We start from the raw sequence: 26,131 nt of genomic DNA, 5'->3' as shown, positions 1-26,131 counted from the left end.
GATCTGTTTTATGCTCTTGGGGTCCTCACTAAGATCCTTAAGCATCCATATAACCAGTGTTTTGAACTCTGTATCTGAGAGATTGCTTATCTCCCTTTTGTTTAGTTTTTTTTCTGGAATTTTGATCTGTTCTCTCATCTGGGCCATGTTTCTTTGTTTCCTTGTTTTGGCAGCCTCTCTGTGTTTGTTTCTATGCATTAGGCAGAGCTGTTATGATTCCCTTGTCTTGGTAGCATGGCCTAATGTAGTAGGTGTCCTGTAGGGTCCAGGGGCACATCCTCCTCTCTCACCCAAGCTGGGTACTTGAGGTACAAACTTCATGTGGGCTGAGCACACCTTCCTCTTGCAGTTGAGCCTTGATTGCTGTTGGCAAGTCAATGGGAGGGATTTACCCAGGCCAGTCAGCTGTAAGGACTGGCTTTGACCACTGACCCCCAACCTCCTCCCTCTGTGGAGGATCACCTGTGCAGGGACAGGGTGGTGGTACTCTGACATGTTCTGTAGATGTCCACTGGGTGCAGAGGCTCTGGGGTTCCCAGGTAGCACAGGCCAAGGACAGTCCCTACCTGAGTTCTTCCCAGGGCCACCCTGCATGAGGTATACAACAATCTGAGATGGTTGCTACTTTAGCTTCACTTGGCAATTTCCAGGCAAAGCTAAGCTGTGAATTTAGGCTGGCTGGTTCTAGTGCTGGGCCTGGGGCCACACAGCAAGAGGTATGGAAGTTAGGAGCTTTCTGAATCCTTCTGTTGCTTGTTTGAGAGCAATTTGTGGAACATTAGCCAAGACCAGCCATTCATATGGAAAAGTTGCAATTAACAGTTTGGTTATGCCTATGAGTTGAGTTGGGTGGAGTTAAGGGATCTCTAGGGTGGGACAAACAGTGTTAGCTGGGCTGATGGAGTGTCAGCTATAGCACCCACCTGTCAGATCTGTGGCTCTGTCAGGGGGAGGGCTGAGAAAAGGGACAATGGCCTCTGCCTGCCTTTCTATCTGAGAAAAAGCTGACCCCCTGCTCTTGCCTTGATGCCAGATGCTTCAGGTCCTCCCTATATGCCACTGGTGCCTTTCAAGCTGCTTCCCAGATGCTGGAGCTCAGGAGTGAGCCTTAGTAAGTCTGTTTGTGGGTTCTTTAATGGAACTTCTTGGGACTACAGAGTTTCTTCCACTGACTCAGTCCCTGCTGTTTTTGCAGCCAGAAGTTATGGGAACTTATTTTCTTGGCACTGGAACCCTCGGTTGGCCTGGTATGGGGCTGGGACTCCTCATTCCCAAGATATCCCTCCTGAATGAATATTTATCCAACACACTTACTTGGATGTGAGACCAACCTGTTCTGTGTCTACGCCCCTCCTACCAGTCTGGATGGATGTGGTTTCTTTAATTCTGTAGTTGTCAGACTTCCATACAACTCTTTTTCTGACAGTTCCAAGTGATGATTTTTCTATAATTTAGTCACAGTTTTGATGTGGTTGTGTGAGGAGGCAAGCCATATTTACTTATGCTGCCTTCTTGACCAGAAGTCTCATATAACTTATCAAATTCATCATCATAAAGCAGTCTATAATATTCCTTTTACTGAAATGTCTGTAAATGTCCCCTCTTTTACTTCTGATATTAGCAATTTGTGACAGCATATTTTCCTTAAGATAGTATGTTATCAGTTTTATTGAATATTTAAAAGAACCATTTTGTGTGTCATTGGTTTTCGTGGGTTTTTTGTTGTTGTTGTTGTTCTTCTTCTCTCCTTGGTGATTGTTCTTTCCCTGGTGATTGTGTTTTGTTTAGCCCTGTGGAGTTTTTTCCTCTGTATGCTCATTTAGTATTTAGACCAAAAACTTGCTATTTAGACCAGAGATTCAAGAAGACCTACATGTAGATTTCAAGATTTTTTTTTTTTTGCAAAGCTCCCTCCAGCTGCCTCCACCTCCTCAAACTGCAACCTCTGTCTTCTTACCTCAGTGAGACCCCTGTTCTCCTTTACAAGTCCTGACCCTGTCCCAGCATCTGGTAAATTCCTCTGTGTGCAAGGCTTAAGTAATCATAAGACTCATTTAATTCTATACTCTCAAGGGTCACATTTTTGCACTGTTTGTTGTAGAGTATCTTAACAACTGTTATTTTATTTAGTTAGACTAGTTTTCTCATTTTTTTTAATTAGAAAAATCTGATACCTGTTATTCTATGAAGGCAGCGAGCATATTCTCTGAGACCTCAGCAGCTCTGAATCCTGCTGGACACATGCTGTCAGGACCCCTCCCCTGGGCTGTGAAGTGTTCCTCGGTAGGGCCTGATGTGGCCTCTGGACTCTTGGTTTGGCTCTATGAGACTTCTTTTCTTTTCATAAGAAATGCCTCTTATTTCTAGTTGAGTAGTTTCCCAGCCTGTTTCCTACCCAGAAAAAGTTGAGGGCTAAAAGTTTCCTTTCATCTTGAACTGATACTACCTCTTTTTATTCCAAGTTGCCATAAATTCCTTTAAAAACCTTGTAGGTACTGAATTATACCCTACTTGCTGCAACAAAGTCACACCCATATATCTCTGTGTCAGGCCCTTCCATTTTTGGTCTCAGTCAGGGTGCTGTAGAGTAACCTTAAGATCCTTCTGAATCCTTTAGTATTGCTGAGAAAGAATCTGCAGTGCTGCTTTAAAGTTTTCAACAAGGGGTTTGGCAGCCACACTCATCATTAAGGTAAACAAAGGTCTTTATCCTCAGGTTTTGTTTTACTGGCATCTTTGCTCTATGTCCATTTCTTACTTTAAGAATCTTTTATCAGCTAGAGAGAGATACCTGAGGCCACTTTAGTTTCTCTAAATATTTCTTCCAAGTTGAACAGTTCTTTCTTTAACCTCACCAGGAACATTTGCTTTGTTCTGAATTTCTTACTAATAGTCTTACTAATAGACTAGCACTCAATAGTCTTACTAGTTCTACCACTGCTTTATAAGCATTTACATTTCTCTAGCCTCTAATAAGAATTTTCTCATTGCTCTTGAAAAGCTCTTACTAATAGTCTCCTCACTGACCGTCCAGACTCTGCCTGGTTCCGAAGCAAATAGATATATTTTCAATTTTTGTTGTAGTCGCACCCAGTTTCTGGTACCAAAGATTATTTCAGGTATCTATTGCTACATGGCAAACCGCTCCACACTCTCTTAGTTAAAAACATTATGCATTTGGGCATTGCTCAGCGGACACCTTGTCTCTGTTCTCAATGGTGCTTGTTATGCAATCTAGTGTAGCTGCAGTGTCTGAGAGAGATTCATTCAAAGTCTGGTATCTAAGCCTGACTGGCTAAAAAGATTGGGGGCTGGCTGAGCTTCTCTTTTCCTCTGTGCACCCTTGCATCCTTCAGGGCTTCTCTCTTTAGCCACTCGTTGCAATTCTTTATGTGGTATCTCAGGACTCAAAGACGGGAGTGGACAAGGCCCATTAAGGGCTATGCCCAGAACTGGCACAATATCAGGTTCATTGAATACTATTGGTCAAAAGCAAAGCATAAGTCCAACTCAGATTAAAAGGTATTGAAAGCCAACTTTACTTCCTGATGGAAGGAGTGGCATACTTGTATACGGGTGAGAGAAATTGACAATCAGCGCCTATCTCATTCATTTCTTCAGCAAGTAATTTTGGAGTGTCTTCTATGTCTTAGATATTATTCTAGGTGAAAAAGAATGACAAGATCTATTCTCTTGTGGAGACTGCACTGTTGATGATGGGCAGATAAATAATAAACAGTCAATATAGGAATAATTTTAAAGAGTGATAAGGGTGACATGCTAATATGTTAGTAAGTGAAGTAGTGGGGATATATGGCTTTCATGAAGACATAACATTTGGGTGTAGCTTGAATGAATAAGAAGCAGCTTGCCGTACCTAAGGTGTGGTGGCAGCACATAGCAGGTAGAATAGTAAGTACAAAGGCCTTGAGATAGGTACAACTTAGCTTGTTTGAAGAACATAATTCCATTGTGGCTGAAATACAGGATGTGGTGAGTGTTTTTTCTGAGACAAGATGAAAGAAGTTGATTCTGTGTAGTTCAATAGTTTAAGAAATTTAGTTTTTATTCTAAGGAAAATGGTAATCCATTGAAATATTTTTAACAAGTAAAGCAAATAATTTTACTTACATGTTTTAAAATGGTCACTCCATAAATTAAAATGAAATAACAAAAGACTATCCTTTCACCTTTATCACCCAGAACTAATTCAAGAACTGAGTATAAAAATCACATCTTAACCTTTAGGAAATTATAAGGGTTTTAGGAGCTCTGGCTAGGAGCCAAGTATGAGAACCAAAATATACATACACTTCCTATCATATCACAATATTACACTCTGGCAATCTGAATATTCCTGTTTTGATAAATAAATTGTCAAGTTTGAGTCTCTCCATCATAGGGAGGCAGCTATGCAATTTACTGGATTAATGTTGATTAAATTAAAATGGTTCCCAGATCCATGAACAGTGAAATAAAAAGAAAAGAGTAACATATTTGAGGCAAAATGCAATTATAAACTATTCTGTTAGGGAAATAAATAATATATAATTTCCCAGGGAGAATGAGATTATTTTCAGGAACATATCCAAGTAGAGTGTTTCACTTTTTTTGTTAATTGGCTGAGTTTGAAATTTTGCACGACTGAGTAGCTCAGGTTTCTGTTTTTGAGCCATGATGACAAACTGCCTGGGAACATTTGTTAGTTCCAAGTTAGTCTCGCCAATGTTCAACATCAGAATGAACTTTCTAAAAAGAGTACAAGTTATAAATGCAAACTGTGCAGTATTTTGAATAGATATTAGGATTTAAAGCAAAGTATCTAAGTGTTTTATTGTGAAATATGTTAAAGAGCAAGAATAAATACATATTTTTTCCTTCTTTATTATAAAAATGCTTATATCTCAGTGAAGAGTCAACAGGAGTTAGCTTTTATCTTTATATTTATTAGTCTGAAAAACAATCCTCACAGGAATTCTGCAATGATAATCTGTAATTTTAATAGTGGTGCCTAATATTATTATAGCTCTAATATTGTGGCTGAAAATTTGGTTTTTAAAGTGAAGTTTTTAAATAACATTTTAAAACTATAACAGTATAAAGCGTTATTAAAATAGTTTAAATTATAACACTTCGTATATAATTTAGAATATAGAAAAATATATGAAGGAAAGGTATTTCAAAATTAAACTACCCAGAGAGCTCTTGCTATATATAACATAAATAAATATAGAGATTTGGACATATAGATTTATCAAAATACAGATATATATATATTTTTATATATATATATACACACACACACACATACCCTTGAAATCTTACTGTACTTACATCTTGCCTTTTCTTGCTAATATATATTATGAACAACTTCTCATATTACTAAACAGTTTTCAAAAACATGATCTCAAACAGTAATAATAATTTATTGTATCAATACTTTGGTTTGATTTCCCCTCTGTTGTTTCCAGTGTTTATACACTTCAGACCTATGCTAATAAGCATTGGTGTTCATAAATCAGCCTGTGGTTTTGATGCTATTAGATCCATTCAGAAGACAATATTTCATATTTGAATAAGAAATATTTTCTCCAGTTGAAGGAAACAAAGATGGTTGAGAAAAGAAATTTGGGGCACGCACTACTTGAATTTAGCGTCATTGCAAGTGCATGTGCCAACCTTATTAAGCCATACACTTTCTGCTCTTTTTTAATTATATAAAATAATATTTTTCCAGTTCTGAGGTTCAAGTTTAAGATTTTTATGTATGCATGACTTATTGTTTTTTTATAGTTAGATGACATATTCTCATAGTTTCCTTGGCCAAAATGAATCTTGTGAGAAAGGATGCTCTCATTGATCTGAAAATATGTGTATTTTATCAACTTATGTCAACTGTAAAAAAAACAACAGGTATAGTTCATAACCATTCTTTCCTTCAGTTTTTTTTTCTGTTTAGGAATAAAAATAAATTAAAACACAACATTTTATATTAAACTTCCCCACTTTGAGAGGACACAATGAAGAATAGAATGTGTAAAATCAATTTAGAAGCCAAGTGTTATCTCGTTTCCAAAGCTCGCCACATGGCATCCGCTGTCAAAGAAGATTCATTTTGGAAGAGCTGGGAAGATAGTCTCAAGAATGGCTATATGGGTGTCACCCTCATTGCATTAATTGCTCAGCGACAAAATAACTATGTACTTACAACACAGCATTCAAGACCAAGAACAGAAAGCTGTATGAAGCCAGTGATTTTATACATTCTGTGCAGGAATCCCAAAAAACAGCTGCTGTCCTAGGTACTCCAGCTGCCCTCCCACACACCCAGTTCACTCTGCCCTTGTCCCTCCTTCTCAGCTTCTCTCCTTCTGTTTATGTTTTATGTTTTGGTGACTAAATTAGGACCATTAAACAAAGCTGTAAGTCTACAGAGATAAAATGAAAAAAAAACCCAAAACCCGAAAAATTAGGAATTAGAAAAGCCAGACATACCTATTTTAGTTTTAATCTCTGGGCAGCATTACAGCACTGAGCATTATTGATGTGAGCTGCAAAAAGTGAATTTGAAAGTGAGGAGCCTACAGACTTCACAGAGATTCTCAAACATCAGTTTACATAAGAATGACCTACACAGATAATATCTCAATATTCAAATTCCTGGATCCCCATCAGCTATCATTCTGATTTAAAAGGTTGAAGGATGCCTAGGAATCTGCATTTCAAACAAACCTTCAAGTGATTTTTATATGCATTTTCCTCAAGCCATAAAATGGAATATACTAGCCAGACAATAGGCTCCAGGAGTGTGGGATAAAGGGAAACTGCTCATTTGAAGTGGTGTGTCTCAGTTTTCTCATACATGAAGTGAGAAAAACAGCAACCACCACCTCATGGCATATTGGAAGCAATATGTTAGTTCTGACTATCTGGACAGGTCTTGTGGCACAGTGAAAGATAAATTATTTTGTGGGGTTTACAGTTGATGTGCAAAATACATACTTTGCTAGCTGCTGAAATGGGCATGAAATTTTAGAAATGTCTGAAAAATATGTCTCTGCACTTTTTTGCTTTGACTCATATGAGAGCTCAAACACTGGGAGTTTGGTGGCAAACGTTGTAGAGCCTTTGTATCTTAGTGTGAAGGAAAGAGCTAAGGGTGAGGTTTCGTGGAGGAGGGTGCAGAAAGCAAGTGGTAGCTGGAAGGCAATGTAGATAAAATTGAAAAAAAAAAACAGATCTCTAGGAGTTTGCCTAAGGCAAGCCCTTGTGGAGGAATAAAAACTAATTTCTCTTCTACCCTTCTAAATTGTTCTGGCTGGACTAATAATCCCATTAACATGAGGCAAATTAACAGGAGAAAATGACTAAATTAATTATATGTGTACATACAGGGATTCCTTAAGACTAAGAAACCCAAGAAGGCATTGGGCAGTTGAGGCTTGTATGCCACATGGACTCAGGAGAGGAAGGCAGGGGTCTGGGAATTAAAAGGGAAAGTAGGCAATTTACAGGTAGATAAGAAATAACAAACATGTGGCAACTTAATTCTTTCATGGCCACCCAGAAATAGTGGGACTCAAAAGGAATCTAACAGGCTTGCTTGGACCCTCCCTGTCTGCCACAAATAATTCATACGTGCTAAAGTGAATATGCTAAGGTTCCCTTCCTGAAGCACGTTTTTCTATTTGAACTTCTTTAGACAGGTAAGGGAGAGGTTAAATTTCTTCCCTTGAGTTTGTGGGGCTTTGTTTTCAACTGGAAATAATCTGCATGCCTGGGTGTCACATTCTGGTGGGACTCATTATGGACCCCTACGCACTGAATGTGTATACATGACAAACTGGCTCCCTATGTTCAGCACCCTGATTCTCTGAAGTCAAGAGGCATCCACCCTCTACACCTCTGAAAAGTTGTTGAGCTATGGTAACTATTAACATTCCTATTTTTTGATGCAGTTCTTAGATATTATGATGGCATGACAATATTTAGTAACCGTTATCTTAGAGTACTTCAAACTTGTCATTCACATAGGACCATTGTGACTTTAGTCATATCCAGATGACACCTGTACCAGGTTTATTGATATTTTTCTTTAAATATATTCCCTGTTTTTTTAGTCAATTTTTTTGGAAAAGGAACTTTATATCATTATTATTGGTCATAAACCAGCATCATTTGCCATAGTTACAAGGTCAATATGGCATAAATGCAATGACTACAAAGCATGTTATGAAATGCTTGCTGAATACAGCTGCTTTTCTTAGCCTCAAAACTTACGGCCCTCTGTTTATTTGATGAAAATAAAGATTGACAAATGCTAGTGCCACCTTTCCACCTCTCTCATTCCCAACTAGTACTTCCTATTTGATGTAATCAGGAGAATTGAAGGGCAACGGGAAAAAAAGCTAATGTTTCTACTCTGTGATTTGATTGTCACTTAATGTCCTGTTCGTGTGACACCTCACTTGGAGTGGCCCACACTCTGGGAAATGCAGTCAGATCACTCTTCACTGGCTCCAACAGGCCTACTTCCCCAAATACTTGGCTTCTTATCTAATTTGATCAATGGACATACTTCTCAAGGGTTTCATTAAACCCCTTTGTAAACATATCAACGTCTGAAAACTTAATGAGCTTAAAGAGAAAATATCTTATATGTGGAAAATACTAACATAAATGAGTATTTACTAAATATTTTATGTAGGACAGGTTGTTATCCAGAAATCTGTCATGTTTTATTGTACTTAACTCTCTTGATGATGTATCTAAAAGACTGTACATCTGAAGCTGAGGACATGAATTTCACTTCATCTTTGAATAAATTTGAGCTCAATTTATCTTTGAATAAATTTGAGTTCACTTCCACTGAAATATGACTGAGTAATGAATCAAAGTAGTCAATTAACCAAGGAGTTTCCCAGTGTTTGGAAAATCCTTGAGTCAGTGTTTGTGTACTTATTCACAAGGAGCGGTACAGGAATAAAAGTTCAGGCATTGGTGACAAGCAGGTGTGGAACTAAATCCTAGGCTCACCACTTACTACTCATACATATATGAGGGGGAACCAAAAACACAGAATTTATTTATTAAAAAACTGTATCTAGTCTCACACGTTTAAACTTCAATCACCTTCAAAGTACTCTCCATTTAAGGCAATGCACCTACTGAGATGTTTTCTTCACTGCTCAAAACAGTTTTTGAACTTATCAATTTTGATGCCTTTTAGTGCTTCTTCCATTTTTTGTTTCACCTCTTCCACATCAGCAAAATGTTTCCTGTTGAGGACTTTTTTTCATCCAGAGAAACAAACGAAAAAAAAATTGCTTGGGTTGAGATCAGGTGAATAAGGAGGGTGGGTCACAGGGGTCACGATGGTTTTGGTCAAAAACTGCTAAACACTCAGTGTGGTGTGGGCAAGGTACGCTCATAAATCACCCATCATGAAATGAGCAAATGCATTGAGAGAGTCTTTAAAAGAAATTCACTGAGGCCAAATGCAGCCTCTCACAACAACTGGTACACTGATACAGATGGGTTCCTCAAACACTTGCCTAGTCGGGGAAGCATGCACTGCAAGGGCCATGCCCTCCAGAAGATAATCCCAGTTTCAGGGGGGTCCCCCATATATACATCTCATATATGTGTATGCATATATATGTATATAATACGTGGATATACACACATATACAATAGAATCTCTGTGGTTGGCAGACTGGCTCTCTGTAATCTCTTTACCATCGGTGAATTTCAAACAATTCCTTATGTCAATGCTTATTCTATGTAATTATATACATTATTGATATGAATAGGATCTTAGTTTAATAGGAAAACTTATGTGACTTCATTGACTTAAGAGATCATTTCAATGAGAGGAATTTATGGAGTTTTTTTTATAACTTGGCTCTTAAGAGTTTGAAAAACAATGTCATTTATAGTACAAGAATGTGTTATGTGCATTTGAATGTTACTTGTAAGTTAAATTTGAATATGGCATTGAACCTTGGGTCCAAAATCACTAGACTTGGAGGGACAAATTAACTAATTTTAATAGCCATGTTGATTAATTTTATAACTGACAACACTTACAGTTTTAGTTTTTGTTGTTGTTGCTGCATATGTATTGAATAGGTACACGGTAGCCTGTTAAAATAGAGTTATACTGATGTGACATTGTTTCAAGGAGACTTTCCTGAATATTCTGCATCAAGCTTTGTAAGGGCCTCAATCCCACTAGCCTTTCTTCTCTGATGAAAGCACCTTGGTACTGTAATGAAAAAAGTCAATCTTATCTTTACTTTTTAGTTTTAATTTTTAACTTACTTAGATAAACTAGAGTATAGCTATTTACAAACTGAATCAATGCTCTAAAACATACTAACCCAAACTAACTAAATAACAACTCTAATGACTACTCTATAAAATAAGTATATGTGTTTCTGTACTATGTATATCTATCTAAATGTGTTTAAACATTTGCCCTTTGCATTAAAATATGGTATTCAACAGCTATATAACAAGACATTTTACTTGTTATTTACATTTATTTTTTATTGATGATAACCACCTATATGGGCATGTTCAGAGGACTGGGAGTGGGAAGACAGCCTTGTAGCAGAGAGACCAGCCAATATGCTGTTGCATTAATAGAAGTGGGTGATACAGACTTGAACTTGACCAGTGTCGACATGACTGCTGACGAGGGAGTGTATTTGGGAGATAGTACATCATAAAATATAGGGTCCAGTCATTAGTATTTTTTAAAACTTTCCAGGGGATTTCAGTGTGCAGCTCAGTATGAGAATCACTAATCACTGACAGATTTAGGGTCTCAGAACAGCAAAATTTAGGTTGATTTCTAGGTTTCTTGCTTGTTTGTGTGAATGCTGATGATGTCATTCATAGCTGATAATGATAAAGGAAGAATAATTTTATCGTAAGGGGTTTTTTGTTGTTGTCAGCTTTGTTTAGAGTTCAAAGTGTATGGAACATTTAAGAATTCAGTGGAAAGGTCAGGTATACAGAGGTATACCTTGTCGTCATTTTAGAAAAGTGATAGTTGAACCTGTGGGTTTATCCAGGCGGTGTGCATGGAGAACAGGAAAATAACACTTAGAGCCAGTAGAGGAAGAAAAATTTAGGAGCTGACAGGTAAGGAATGATGGCCAGAGAAGAATGCAAAGAGGTGGAAGGGAAAGGCGGGTGAGGCATTAAAAAAAAACAATGAAATGAGAGGTTTACCCATGGGAAATAATTGTCCGCGGTAGCAAATAGACAAATATCCATGCATTTTTTTTCCAATTTGGGACTGTAGCTACTTTCTTTGAGAGGTTTATTATTTGGAATCATAAATCTCAGATGCACAAAGTAATCTCTTCCTATAGGTACACAATAGGACATGTTACTTTAAGTATCTTATGCACATACAACTGTGTGTGTACATGTGTGCATGTCTGGAATGCACATGCTCATGAGTATGGCATTTTGGGTTACATATGAAACTGTCAAATATTTTTATATAATAAGTAACATTGTAAAGGAGAAGTCTATATGCACGTACATCTATAACCATAGGTAATTCTAGAAATAGGAAAGAAAAGATCAATGTGACAGTTGGATTTAAGCATGAACAGCATTCCTCTCACTACTATTTCATTTGGGAACATTAGAGAGACACGTATGTAACTACTTGGCTCCAACGGATGGTAGAGAGGCCATATTTAAATTTGTTACCATTACCTATTGGAGCTGCTTTCTTTTGTTGGAAGTTTTCCACCCCAAATACGTGTTTTATTTTAGTGTGTCTCAACCTTGGCAGCACATAAAAATCACTTGAGAAGCAATTTAAAAATCTCAATGCCCAGGCTTCAGCCCAGACCATCCTATGTAAGAATTTACAGGACCTAATCATCACAATTTTGAAGAACTTTCGCACACAACCAGGGTTTAGAATCAGTTTATTCCATATTGTATTAGTCTACCTGGTAATATTTCTATAAATCCACTTTATCTGAAAGCTTGTTTGTGTTTTCCCGCTAACATTTCATTACCTAATACTCTAACAGTACACTAATGGTTTTAAAGGTAAAAGTCACCAAATGCGGATTTGGGGGTTGGAGGAGCCTGCTTGGACTGCCATAACAAAATATCATGGACTGGGTGACTTAAAGAGCAGAAACTTACTTTCTCACAGTTCTGGAAAATGGACTGAGATCAGGGTGCCCGCATGATTGGGTTCTGGTAAGGGCTTTCTTCCTGGCTTGTAGATGACCACCTCCTCACCAGTGTGCTCACAGAACCTTTCATTGTTGTGCATGCCTAGGGGCAAGAGAGCGGGGAGCAAGCTCTCTGTGTCTAAGGGTACTAATCCCATCAAACCAGAGCCCCACCTTCATGACCTCACCTAACTAATTACTTCCCAAAGGCCCCGTCTCCAAATACCATCACATCAGAGGCTAAGACATCAGCATATGAATTTGTTGAAGGACAATTCAGCCCATTTCAGGAGCCATCATGCAGTTCTCTACCACTATTACTTTTAAACCAGAAAACTTGTTTGGGACAATCACGGATTCAATGTAACCCAGGACTTTGGAGGTGAAACTGTTTTGATGTTGTATCTAATTCAGCAGTGACACTTCCGTAACAGTATAATAAGCCATGACAGTTTAACTCTATTTGTGTTTCACTGCCAAAAAGTGTACCAGTTTTGATAGATACAAAAGAAAATAAATTTGAACAGAACTGGACTTTTCTCTTAGACATTTAGTTTAGTTTGGAACTTACTACATTTGGATTTGCTTTTTTATGGCTTGGTGAACTTGGTAGGTAGAGCAGTGTATTGCTTTAAGATGCTTTGCTGGAAGTCTTCATCTTGGCAGCGCTACTGAATGTTTTCAGCCTCACATGTGTTCTCCATGGAGTTCTAGGAGTATGACATTATTTTTTTCTGAATTCCAAGTGCACTTTAGGTTATCTCACTGTGTGTTGCAAGTAAGTTCACAATATCTTTAAATTTCTGTGTGGGTACCTTGAAAATTCTATTCAGGTAAATCGAAGGATTATGTTGTGTTCTGTGCTTAGTATCCAGAGTGAAAATTTCCATTCTAATTTTGAGGCTTAAACGTTTCAAGATCTTTCCTGTGTAGTATTATCCTTGTAATTACTGTGGCATTTGAACTTTTCTGTGTGTGTTAGTCTCTTTATCAGAGAAGGCAGGTGGGCTCAGAGGGTGATCAGGGAGGGATTGTCATCAGGCTCCTTTATCCCTGTTCAGGTCAGTAAGATGCCTATACTGTACATAGATTATAAATAATGCTGGTCATGTTTGGGAAGTATAAAAGTATTCTTAAAACCATTCACCTGGCAGGAACTTAGCAGCTAGAATATACAGAAAATGTTGTGAAATTGAACAAATGAGAAATGGTATGGAAACATTTTGGTAATGGGTTAGAGATACAATGAAAGAGGAACAATCGAAAAAAAAAAGATCTGTGCTGTTCATCTTTGTTTCACCCAGCATGTGTGGCAGGAGGCAGTGCATACCATGAAAGCTCATAAACTGTTTGGTGAGATAATGATTTCCAGAACAATCCCAGAATGACCAAAGGAAGACTTCTGAAAATATAAAACTAGGCCAATTGTAGAAATGTCATGGAAATCCCCCTTTAACCTTAATAAAAAGCACTACATAATTCAGAAGTCCAAGTACAATGTAAGGTATAAACAAAACCCATATGTTGATCAATTAAGAGACATATGCAGCAGAGCATCTTCTGGCCTGACAGCTCCTTAACTCAGGATCCCTGCGCCTGTCTTCGCCTCTCTGCTGTCACTGAATGGAATGTACATGATTATTTATCTTAATTTCTCAAGCCAGATTATACCACCAGCTGAGTCAAAGCGACCTAAGGTTTGTATAACGATTTTACCAAAAGAGTGTTACTTTAAAAAGAGTGTTACCTCATGTATCAGTAATTAGCCAAAAAGTATTTCAAATACATGCAATTTCCTGTTCAAGTACCCCAAAGAGGGTTAATAACAGAATCTACTCAGCCTCAGCGAAAGGCTGTGAAGGCCTCATGCAGAAACAGAAGGGTACAGAGTATGTGCTACTGCTGTCGCTATTACTGTTACTAACCAGGCGAGTGTTTTAGTCCTAGTTGTACACCAGCATTTGCCATAATGCCCTTACTTCACTTCACTTTGATGAAGACCAAGATACATTTTTCTGAGGCAAAGACAGCTCACTTGGTCCTCTAGGCACATTTGGCAATTAACACATAATTGCAGATGTTAAAATAATAGAAATGATCTCATAGTGCCTGTCTTAACTAATTAATTTTATTTTTTATAATTAAAAAATATTTTTTCTCTTGAAATTCTAAACTGATAGACAATAGAGAAGACATCTTAATTGGTATTTACCTAATTGGATATATATATTAAGCAAACATTAAGTAGCTAAAGTAATGGGTTTGCACTAAGAGATGTCAGGCTGGAAATTCAGATGCAGAAGGTTACTGTTTTGTAGAGTGGATATACCAAATGGTTTTTTAGAGAAACCCCAGGCCTCTTATTGCAATAGGCAGCATACTGGCAATCGGGCAGATGCACTGTGAGGTTCTTGAGGTGCATCACAGCCGGCAAGTATGTTGGAGTCTGTCCAGAAGTGATTGTCTTCTTCCATTCAGTGGGAAAGGACAAAGCCAAAATGAGAATGCTAGGAAAACATATAAGTCTCTTTTCCTACAAAACAAGCTAAGCTTAATAAATCGCCCCAAAATTTAATAACATTTGCTAATTGAAAAATTATATATATTTGGTCATTTTTTTTCATTGTTACTATATAACAGCGTGTGGGTGTATATGTATGTGTGTACTATAATGCTAAAAAGCTGATGTAACTAGGGAAAGGATAATATAATCATCCCAGTCCACATTTATTACCTTGATTTATAGCTCAAATATTTCTATTCTTGTAAAATTACTGCAGATTTGGTGCTAAGAATATTGCTGGTGGATGAAGAATGATTCTGCAGCCTTTTATCTTTTACAATTTTCACACCGTCTGGATTAGTCTAACTTTGCAATTTCGCCATCTAGTGTTCATATGTCCTCAGTACTACTGCTCCACTTCATTAGAAGCAAAATAACACAGGAAGTAACAAGTTACCTTAAAAACAGGGAAAGGTCATTGTAATGAATAAGTTCAATATTCAAACTCTAAAACAGATTTCTTGTTAAATATATATTTCTTATTTATTGTTACTGTCTCATTTATTGTTTTTTATTTCATAAATACTCTATAACCACTCTGTGATGGTCATGCAAGTTATATATCATATACTCCATATATTGAAATTCTACTTATTTTATATTTTACTTTTATATTCCTCTGTGTCCCTACCTATAATTTAACAAAATTGTCATTGACTTTAAACGCAACACAATACAACCCAGTCATGGATTGAATTTGATTAGAGTGGGTTGGATTCTAGTGGAATCCAAGATGGAAATTGTATGTATTAATACTTGATTGAACTGCATACCCTTCCCAGTTTTTGGTGGGGTTACCACTGATGGCTGCACCTTCAGGAGTCAGGTGCTTTAAAAATGAGTATAAGAAACACAGAGAGGCTTTGATATGCATGAAGTAGACTGGTGTGCCAGAAAAAAGAAAAAAGTGTCTTTCTTACCATGGAGATGATTTTAGGTCTATCTTTTTTTAAAAAAATTTTTTGGAAAGTATTTTTAGGAATTAATGAGCTTGATCACAGTTTTCATATGTCCTCAGACATGATTTTTATTTTTTTTCTAGCCTTTGAGATGACTTCTATATTGTCCATTAGTTTAGAATTTTAAGGGGAAAATACTTATTTAATTATAAAGAGAATAAAATGAATTAGTTAAGACAGGCTTTATCAGATCATCTCAATTATTAACATCTGCAAAATGATTGACAACATGCCTACTCTAAATGACCCCGATGTGAAAATGGAAGACCTTAGTCTTTCCCTGCCTAATTCTGAGGTAGGTGAAGTCTCAGGGTCTATGACGATGCACCTGCTACTCACACCTAATCCAGTCCCACTGAGATCTGGTCTCCCTAGCCTTTTGTCAGCTCCTCAATTATAGGATGCTCCTTCCTACTTTGGACACTGTTTACTGGCTTTGCATTAAATCAGGAGGACCTCCTGTTCTTTGGCTCTCAGTTCTTGGCCCAAACATCATTTCCTCAGAGAGGCAACCTCTAGATGAGTCCTCTTTTGATTTTAGATTGCATCCAGTACTTTTCCTTACTACCAGTTATCACACTTTGTGATTATATACTCATATTATTGTCTGCCTAATATCTGCCCCACAACTAGGTTATATGTTAAAAGCAAGGTAGAGTAATACTTCCTTTAACACCTGGGGGTCCTAGCCACTGTGTTTGCTATAAGTTCAGTACAGAGTAGGTATGTGGGAAATGCCCAGTGAAATCAGCCTATGAGCCCCAAACTGAGAACTGAAATGCTCGTTTCCCCAGCCCGTGGTTTGCTGAAGTCAGCTCTGCTTTCATGTCACTCTTGGGGCAACCGAATGTTCACTGTGGCAGGAAATTCTGCTGCCTGTATTCCAGCTTGTCCAAGTATAGCCCTCCTCTGGGAACTTGTCACTCCCTACAGCGTGTTCTGGGAGTGGGCCTGTGCCCTCATTACTCACAGAACCGCTGACTTTGTTCACTACCACTCTTTCTGCTTCATAGGAATCAGTTGGCCATTTTCCTCCCTGCTCACCCATCTCTCCTTCCCATGTTCCTGTCCTCCTCCCCCAAATAAAAATCAAAACCAAACCAACAACAAAAAAGACAACCCCACCTCCTTCTATCTTTACTGTCAGCCATCTTCATGGATTTTCAGGATATGGGGAAGTACAGAGAACAAAATATAAAATAATATTTCAGTGAATTATCCTGCCAGCCTGGTATTCATCAGAGAATAAAAATAAATTTTGCATGTTATACAAAAGTCATGTTTTCATGGTTTATTTCTGTAGCACTTTCCTCTCTTTCTAAATAACTCTAAGGGTTCTCAGCTATCTTACAATATTAGACAAGCAATCATGCTGAGAATCCATCATTTTCAAAATGAGCTCTGCTTGAAAAGTTACAGCATGTCCTAGCAAGCTTCAGGTGTCTAGAACTGATCACCAATGTCTTTTCAAGAATGCATGGGAAATTTCAAGAAATAAAGTTAAAATTCAGAAGTAATTAATGTGACATCGAATACATACATGCTCACAAATGTAGATTTGGTATTTTGTGTAATTGTATTCTATTTTATTTAAAGTTTGGTATATGCTCATTGTTTTTGAAGGTTAATACTTTTGCTTAACATCAAATGCAGACAGAAGCAAAATGCTGAACTTTCAAATATTTTCAAACCACACTGAGAATTCCAAGTGTCCTTCTATGTGCCTTTCCGTTCCACCTGAGGTGGCATCTAGTAGACCTCACAGAAGTATGTGCTTCCTGAAAACCAGGTTGACTGATTCAATTGCCCATTCATATAAAATTCTGACACTTACATATATATATATGATAAATAAATAAAATACTGTAAGTTTCAGTCCAAAGATGGTCTTCCCACTTCTATCTCCACAGCAACACAGATGTGCACACAGTGGCATCACTTCTCAAACTGTACCTCCGAGAACTTCCAGAACCAGTTATTCCCTACGCGAAGTATGAAGACTTTCTGTCGTGTGCCAAACTGCTCAGCAAGGAAGAGGAAGCAGTAAGTCTATGCATTTATTTCTACAAAAGCTTTTGTTTGAGGGTTTTTGTCAGTGTCCTTTGTTTCCTCTATGCTGTCCTTGGATTGTTTTCCACTATTCTGTGTGTGGATATCACACACATTAAGCCTTGATACACACGACTCAGGTCCATTTTTGATCCCCTCTCTCATCAAAAAAAAGAAAGAAAGAAAGAAATGTGGCTGAATAAATTAAATTAGTTCCCCTGGCCACTGAGCTCCCTTACAAGGTTAATTGTGGTGCCAAATAGTCTATGAACAAGGAAAATGGCTTATTTTGTATTTTCTTTTTCATTGTGAGCCTCTTAATCACCTCAAACAATGACTCCTAGGAAACCATACCTACTCCCTCTTATTTTTCAAAAAATCTTTATTGAGATACAATTCAGATACTATACAACCATCCATTTAAAGTGTACAATTCATTGCTTTTTAGTATATTTTCAGAGTTATGCAACCATCACCAAATCTAATTCTAGAATATTTAACACATTCCATCACCCCATAACAAACCTCATACCTATTTCTCATGCTTCTCCTTCCCCAGCTCTTGTCAACTATTAATCAACTTTCTATCTTTACATATTTGCTATTCTGGAAATTTCATGTAAATGGCATCATTCAATAAATTGTCTTTCATGACTGGTGTCTTTTACTGTTTTCAAGGTTCATCAACATTGTGCTATATATCAGTATTTCTACTCCTTTTATTTCTAAATAATATTCCATTTCTTATCATTCATCAGTTGTAGGACATGTGTGTTGTTTCTACAGTTTGGCCATTATTAACGATGCTTCTATGAACACATGTTTTCATTTCTCTTGGGTATATATCTAGGAGGCAGAATTGCTGAGCCATATGTAACATGGTTTCCTAAAGAGGCTTCACCATTTAAAATTCCAATGTTTGCAGGTTCCAGTTTCTCTACATTTTTGCCAAAACTTGTTATCTCTCTTTTTTATTGTAGCCATCCTACTGTGTGTAAATGGGTATATCACTGAGGTATGAGTTGCCTTTCCCTAGTGGCTAATGATTTTAAACATCGTTTCATGTACTTATTTTCATGTACTTCATTGGCTATGGGTGTATTTTCTTTGGAGAAACATCACATTCAGATCATTTCCCAATGTTTAATTAGATTACTTATCTTATTATTAAGTTGTAAGAGTTCTTTATATATGAAGTCTGTCCAGAAGGTATCCAGTCATGCAATATGAAAAATAGAGACATTTATTGAAGAAGATACAAAATACAGCAAACATTGTTCATAGGACAATGACACCTCAGTCCCCTTCAAAGTAGGCACCTTGGGACCTCACACAGTTCTCCCAATCGCCATGAGCTGCCCTGTCATATTTTCCTGAATCTCATTGATGGTTTGAAATCTCTTCCCTTCCAGAGGTAATTTTAGTTTTGGGAAAAGCCAGAAGTCACAGGGCACCAAATGTGGTCTGTAGGGGAGCTGAGTCACATGGGTGATTTTGTTTCGTAAAAAAACTCTGCGCAAAATGTGATGCGTGATTGGGCACATTGTCAGGATGAAGCTGCCAACCTACCAGTTGCCTATAGCTGCAGCCTTCTGAGTCATCCAAATAGTTTGAGTGGAGGAAAGTTCAAGCTTGATGCAAATGCATTGCACGACTCACTCAGACGTGCTCAGTCATTTTGAATGCCATGGCCACACAGTACACATGTTCACGCAATGGCATCTACCACCCCCACTGACTAACACAGTGCGGTCAGCATTGTTCACACATATGCATTCCAGACCACTCTCCTTGGCTGCCAGGTTACATCAGTGTTGTGCAAACTGTTCTTGTTGTGTTAACAATGGCTGAACTTTTCCAGACAAACCTTGTAATTTAGTTACAAATACCTTATTAGTTATATGGTTTGAAAATAATTTCTCCCATTCTATGGTTTGTCTTTATTTTCTTGATGGGTGTCCTTAGAAGTATAAGAATTTAAATTGTGATAAAGTCTAATTTATTTTTCTTTTGTCACTTGTGCTTTTACTCACATATCTACAAAGGTCACCAAGATTTACTCCCTCATTTTCTTCTGAGACTTTTTAAAACTTCAGCTGTTTCATTTAAGTATATGCTCTATTTTGAGTTAATTTTGTTTATGGTGTAAGGAAAAGGTCTAATATCATCTCCTGTCACGTGGATATCCAGTCGTCTCCCCACCGTTTGTTGAAGAGACTATTCTTTTTCCTATTGGATTTTCATGGCACATTTGTAAAAATTGCTGCCCGTTTGTTACATAATGTTGTCTGTGGCTGCCTTTGCACTACAACTGAAGAGTTGAAGAGTTGAGCCAGAGACCATATGTGCCAGAAAGCTTAAAATACTTACTATTTGGCCCATTACAAGAAGAAAAAATCACATTACATCATCCATTAGCTTTTCTGGGACCATTTATATTTTAGAGGAAGTTCTACAGTGCAAAGAAATGATGCATTTTATCCCTTTGTGAACTTTCCAGAGAGATCAAGCTTTCCAACCTTCTATTCCATCCCTAACAACATGTCCTAGACATGACACATCTTGAGAGACTTATCTGTAGATATGCTGTATGTCTTGGTCATGCTAAAAATGGGAAGGACCCTCACTATATCAAGGCTGCTTTCTTCCCCCCAGATAACCTTATTATAAATGAGGCTATCTTCCTTTTCAGACAACTGTGAACAAATGTTTAAGCTATTGAAAGGGCTTCACTTAAATCCATTTCTCCACATATTTATTCTCTTCTTCTTTATACTCAGGGTGTTAAGGAATTAACAAAGCAGGTGAAGAGTTTGCCAGTGGTCAATTATAATCTCCTCAAGTATATTTGCAGGTAAGAATTGTCCTAAACACGGTAAGACTATATTTAGTCTGACACTAATATGTGTTTGACAATGAATAATATCATTTTATTGCTCCGAGCTCAGTGTTGGCCTTTGTAAAATTAAGAGGTTTGACAAAGTGATCTCAAAGGTGTCTTTAAGCACTAAAATTGCATGATTTTATAATTTATTTGTGAAGTCTCTCTTAGCTCTAAATATTAAAGCTATATTGCCTTGAACTTTAGTCAAAGTTGTTTGTACGCGTACCAGGTACTATTGTTTAAGATAAGGAGCACGTTGCTTGGCATGAGAAAGATTTGCACAGGAGTCCAAGTTTACCACTGATTTGTCTTTGTGCCATTTCTGACTCTCGTTGAACCTAAGAATCTTGAATAGGTAAAAGGGCAGTTAAAACACACATCTCTCACAGTTGTTTAAAAAGTTAAGTTATAGTTTTAATGAATTAGTGTGTATGTACTAAATACTCACTAAATATTACTTTCTTTCCATTCCTTTCCCACAGCAAGACTCACAAAAAAAAAATTTGTAATTCAATTCTGTTAGAAAAATAACTGTGCCTGGTAAAGTGCTCTTTCTCAGTGACCCTTTTTAACTTGAAGCCTGGGATGGGAACTACCATGTTTGTGCCCCTGTTTACAAAACCAAATGTAAAACTGAAACCTTAAAGTTAAATAAAGAGACTAGTGATTGACGTAATTACAGAGTATCTTCTGACAGCTTCCCAGTCCATTTTAAAATAAATTTCAAATTTCTAATTCCATACAGTACATCACTTATATATGCTTTTTGTGTCATGATTAGATAAAATGTTCAGCAGACTCGGATATGGAGTTTACAGCTATTGTGAAATACTATGGAGTTCATTGTCCACTGTAACTGAGTAGGAATTCCAAAACCTTGTGCTATAACTTTTTATGTTTCAGAAGCAAATGATACCTTAGGTTTCAGAATTTGAAAAAGCAAAACATAGTTTCACTGATATCATAAACTTATTAAAATACAAGTTTCTTATCCCAAGATTTTGGACTAATTCAAGCTACTGTACAGGATTAAAAAAAATGGTTAAATTCTCTTTAAGTAAAAGGGGGAAAAGCTTGCTTAAGAACCTTATTGGTAAGTCTTTATCTTTACAATGGAAAAATCTCTTGAAACCATTTAAGCAGACTTTTAGTTTCAGCTATTTCAAATAAGAAATAGTAGTTTGACTTTTTGTACTTCAGTTTCACCATAGTTCAGTCTGTGTAACAGTAATGAACATGTGGAAATAGGCACATTTTTGAAAAGCCATGATATAGTAATTAAGAGCACCAACTCTAGTGTCAGACAACCGGGGTACAAATCTCAGCTCTTCCCTCTAATTAACTCTGACCTTGGAAAAGATTTTTAATCTCTCTTGTGCCTCATGTATTTCATCTATGAAATGGAAATAATAATAGTGTTTACCTCACAGGGATGCTTTGAGAATTTATTGTTAGCACAATGACTGATACATAATAAAATATATTAAGTAACACATAAGATAAGTTAGCATTTATTTTCGACCATTTCTTTTTTATCTTATCAGTACAATCAGTGAGCTATTGTAAAAATTCACTGTTATCAGTGAAATAACAAAGCTTTTATAAAAGGAATGAAGGGAGGAGTTAGGGAATGAAAAAAATACTGAAAGATTACAAAAGCAATCCCTCCCACTAAAATCATTCAGGAAAAAAGCTATTTCATGCCTCTTATTCTTTAGCACCTAATAAATTGAAAACATTTTTGCTTGTAATTTTTCATATCAGTAGAACTGAGGTTTTAATTTAAACCATGTTTGATCTCATTTTTTAACAGACTGTAAATTCAGAGCCCACAAATTACTCCATAAAGAGGGTTGAGTCTTCCCCTCTGAAGTAGGGACTGTACCAGATGATCTTATTTATAATTCTCAAATTTAATATATGTATTTAACACTTTATTGAGGGATTGGAAGGGAATTCATATTCTTCAATCTCAAGTCCATATTAATGTTTTCCAAACACTTGTTTTTGTGACTGACAGAGGAAACCAATCCAAGCCAGGCCAGAGATGGTAACTGGTATGGCCCCTCAAGTTTGATTCTTAATAATTTGCAATATATTGTATTCTGTCCACATTTGACTGTTTGAATCTCTAAATAAGTTCTTTTGTATAATCATTGCTTATCATATTCCAGTTTATAAATACTTCCTAATGACTCCTTGCATTGACAAATTTGACCTCATTGTGTTTTGTTCACATTCTTACACCCAACAGATTCTTGGATGAAGTACAATCCTATTCCGGAGTTAACAAAATGAGTGTGCAGAATTTGGCCACTGTCTTTGGCCCCAATATCTTGCGCCCCAAAGTGGAAGATCCTTTGACTATCATGGAGGGTAAGTAAATGATTATCTTATACCCTCATCAAAAAATAATCACTGTCTCCTGATTGGCCTGAACCTATTGAGCAAACTAGAGAAATAAGTGAGTCCATGATAAATCCATTTACTGACTCAAGTTTTTGTAATGAAAAAAATCTTCTCTTTGGTAGTCACGCTTTTTTTTTTTTTATTTTCTAGTTTACTAAATGATTTCTTAGTAACCTTACAATAATAAAAGGAATTTCTGTAAGTCATCTGTAAAATATTAGGCAAGAACTAGACAATTCCAGCTCACTCGAGTCCAATGCAATTTCTAAAAAATTCAAAAGTTACTATTTTAATGCATTATGTTTTTAATTAATTTTGGTTTTATTTAACTGCTGTGAAGAAGTAGAGAAGGATCTTGTATGATCCTTTGTAAGACAACATTGCTTATTTACCTGTGGGTTGTAACATGAAGGAATTCTTATTTTCTAAATTACAAAGTGCCTAAAATTCTTCTCCCCGGCGGACTGCCACTGCTGTTTATTTCCTGCGGGCCTCACCGCTGCACTACCTGCTTTCCCTGTCCCCAATCGAATATTTAAGAATTTAATGGAGAAGAGGGAAGGAGAAAGAATAATTATTTTCCATTTCTTTCTGAGTTTATTTAGTCTAGAACAAACTATCTCCCTCATACTGTTCCTTTCTTGACAATTCTAACATTTTCATTCCTGTTTTGGGGAAGGGGAGTAGAGAGAGAGAGAGAGAGAACTTTTAAGTGTTTGCCCACATCAGTTCAACTTAATTTATTTTGTCAAATATCGAAGTCAATGTAAATTGAACATCAGATATTTTTGCAATAAAATAGTTGGTCCAGAAAACTTAATTTCTATCTGCTGTCTACAAACCTTTTCTTTGCATAAAATAAAATACATACAATAAATATGATACAGAAAACACCACACACACACACCACTTCTCTTAATAAATTATTATAAGATAAAGACTCTAGAAAGCACCATAGGTCAAGATATAAAACTTCTAGGGACCCAAAAGCTCTTCCTTGCACACTGTCCCTCCATCTTACTACCCAGACATTTATGTCAATAATTCCCTTGCATATCTTTGTGGTTTTATCAGCAATATGGACTTTCCTATACATTATGTTTACCCTTTACTATTCTTTTATCTGATATATTTTAAGTCTATTTTAACATACAGGAGCCCTACAATTTATGTTGAAAAATTCCAGGTTATTCTACCTGCAGAGTTCCCCACAGTCAGAATTCTGTTGATTGAATATTCCTAATGCACTTTGAGATGTTCCTCTGCCCTCTGTTTTCTAAAAATCAGGACCTAGATCAAATTCATGTCTGATATTCTCAGTAAGGCTATTGATTATAATATCCAGCATCTGGTTATCTCTATTTGTATAATCTTAGCATAATTCTTAAAACTGTTCATTCACTAGATGTTGAAATGGTGATATCCTAATTCTACAACTTTTTCCAATTTTTAAAATTATGATAAATACATAAAATTTACCATCTTGACCATTTTTAGACGTGCGATTCAGTGGTATTAAGTACATGCATATTGCTATGCAATCATTACCATCATTCATCTCTAGAACTCTTGTCATCTTGCAAAACAGAAATTCCATATTGATTAAATGTAACTCTTCTTCCTCATCTCCTGGCAAGCTCATTCTACTTTCTGTCTCTGTGAATTTTATTACTTAAATACCTCATAGAACTGGAATCACACAATATTTGTGCTTTTGTGACTGATTTATTTTACTTAGTGTAATGTCGTCAATGCTCATCCATGTCATAGCATTATAATTTTATTTTTTTAGCTGAGTAATTGGAATATTTTTATTTTTTAAAAAAAGTCTCTTTTCCTCATCTACTACTTAGTAACCCAGTGGTAACTTTCATAAATAACAGGCAGGGTAAATGCTGCTTGAGTCTTTCCCTTTATTTATTAGTTTTTAAATAATGAAATAGATTATTTTTCATTGAGTTTATTGGGGTGACATTGGTTACCAAACCTACACAGGTTTCAAGTGTGCAATTCAAGAAAACATCATTCACAGTGTGTTGTGCATCCGTCACGCGAAGTGAAGTGTCTTTCTCCCTAGATCCCCCCTTGGCCCTCATCCACCGCCCCTACCCCGCTTTCCTTCTGGCCGTCACCTCTGTTGTCTTTGTCTATGTGTATATATATTTTTATAAATATATATAAAATATATCTAATATACAATATATATTATGTAAAATATATAGCATATAAAATATATACATATATAATGTATAAAGTATATATTAATATGCATATTTTTTTGCTTAGCCCCTTCACCTTTTTTCATACAGTGCCTGAACCCCCTCCCTTCTGTCAGCTGTCGTTCTGTTCTCTGTATCTGTGCTTCTGTTTTGTTTGTTAAATTATTTAATTCATTAGATTCCACGTATGACTGAGATCATGTGGTATTTGGCTTTCTCTGACTGGCTTATTTCATTTAGCATAATAATCTCTAGATCCATCCTTGCTGCCACTTCTGAACATTCTCTAACAATGAGTTCTCCTCCTCCTTCTTTTACTTCTTCCTATTATAAATAGTATTATTAACACTATTTTAAAGATACAATCATGAACTCAGGTACTTAAATCTATTTCATGGGTCAATGCATTATAATTACTGGTCTTTGTAATTATTTGTCATTGATTTTCATCTTTTGCCAGTGGAAGCCCCTTCAAGTCACCTTCTGAGTCCTTTTGACATGACCTTAATCATTTGAGGTAGCTTCTTTTCTTCCTAGTATTTCAAGATTTCCTAGGCTCCTAGGTTTCCTGCCCCAAACCTGTAATCAGCCCATTTCCAGAGAGTTTAATTTCTAAGAAGTTTTTTAGTAGGAAATGGTATTTCAAGACCAAAACAGAGATACTAGTGATGCCCGCTGCCACAGGTTTGGTCGTTGTTTCTGGACCTTTCAGTGGACAGAGCTAGCCGATATAAGTGCATACCCACAGACATGATAACTAAAGAAACTGCCTCACAAGTTCACGCTATATTTCCATTTCAAAATCATGACTATAGAATTTTTATTTTCTCTGC

At 36.6% G+C, this 26,131-nt stretch overlaps 1 protein-coding gene across 6 annotated transcripts in view; it reads left to right on the top strand.

The window, feature by feature from the left end:
* Positions 1–26,131, top strand: part of ARHGAP24 (Rho GTPase activating protein 24) — a 498,181-nt gene that overhangs the window by 455,844 nt on the left and 16,206 nt on the right. For all 6 annotated transcript variants that reach the window (XM_054591782.1, XM_054591788.1, XM_054591785.1 and 3 more), the window contains 3 exons: positions 17,648–17,780; positions 20,567–20,640; positions 22,925–23,046. In XM_054591782.1, coding sequence (XP_054447757.1) covers positions 17,648–17,780; positions 20,567–20,640; positions 22,925–23,046 — 329 coding nt within the window. The remainder of the gene's footprint in view (positions 1–17,647; positions 17,781–20,566; positions 20,641–22,924; positions 23,047–26,131) is intronic.

Source organism: Pteronotus mesoamericanus, unplaced genomic scaffold, assembly GCF_021234165.1.
Source record: "Pteronotus mesoamericanus isolate MK-2021 breed Mesoamerican mustached bat unplaced genomic scaffold, CSHL_Meso_final scaffold_232, whole genome shotgun sequence".
Lineage (NCBI taxonomy): Eukaryota > Metazoa > Chordata > Mammalia > Chiroptera > Mormoopidae > Pteronotus > Pteronotus mesoamericanus.
The sequence above is the reverse complement of the archived record's forward strand: the minus strand, read 5'-3'. Positions and strand labels throughout refer to the sequence as shown.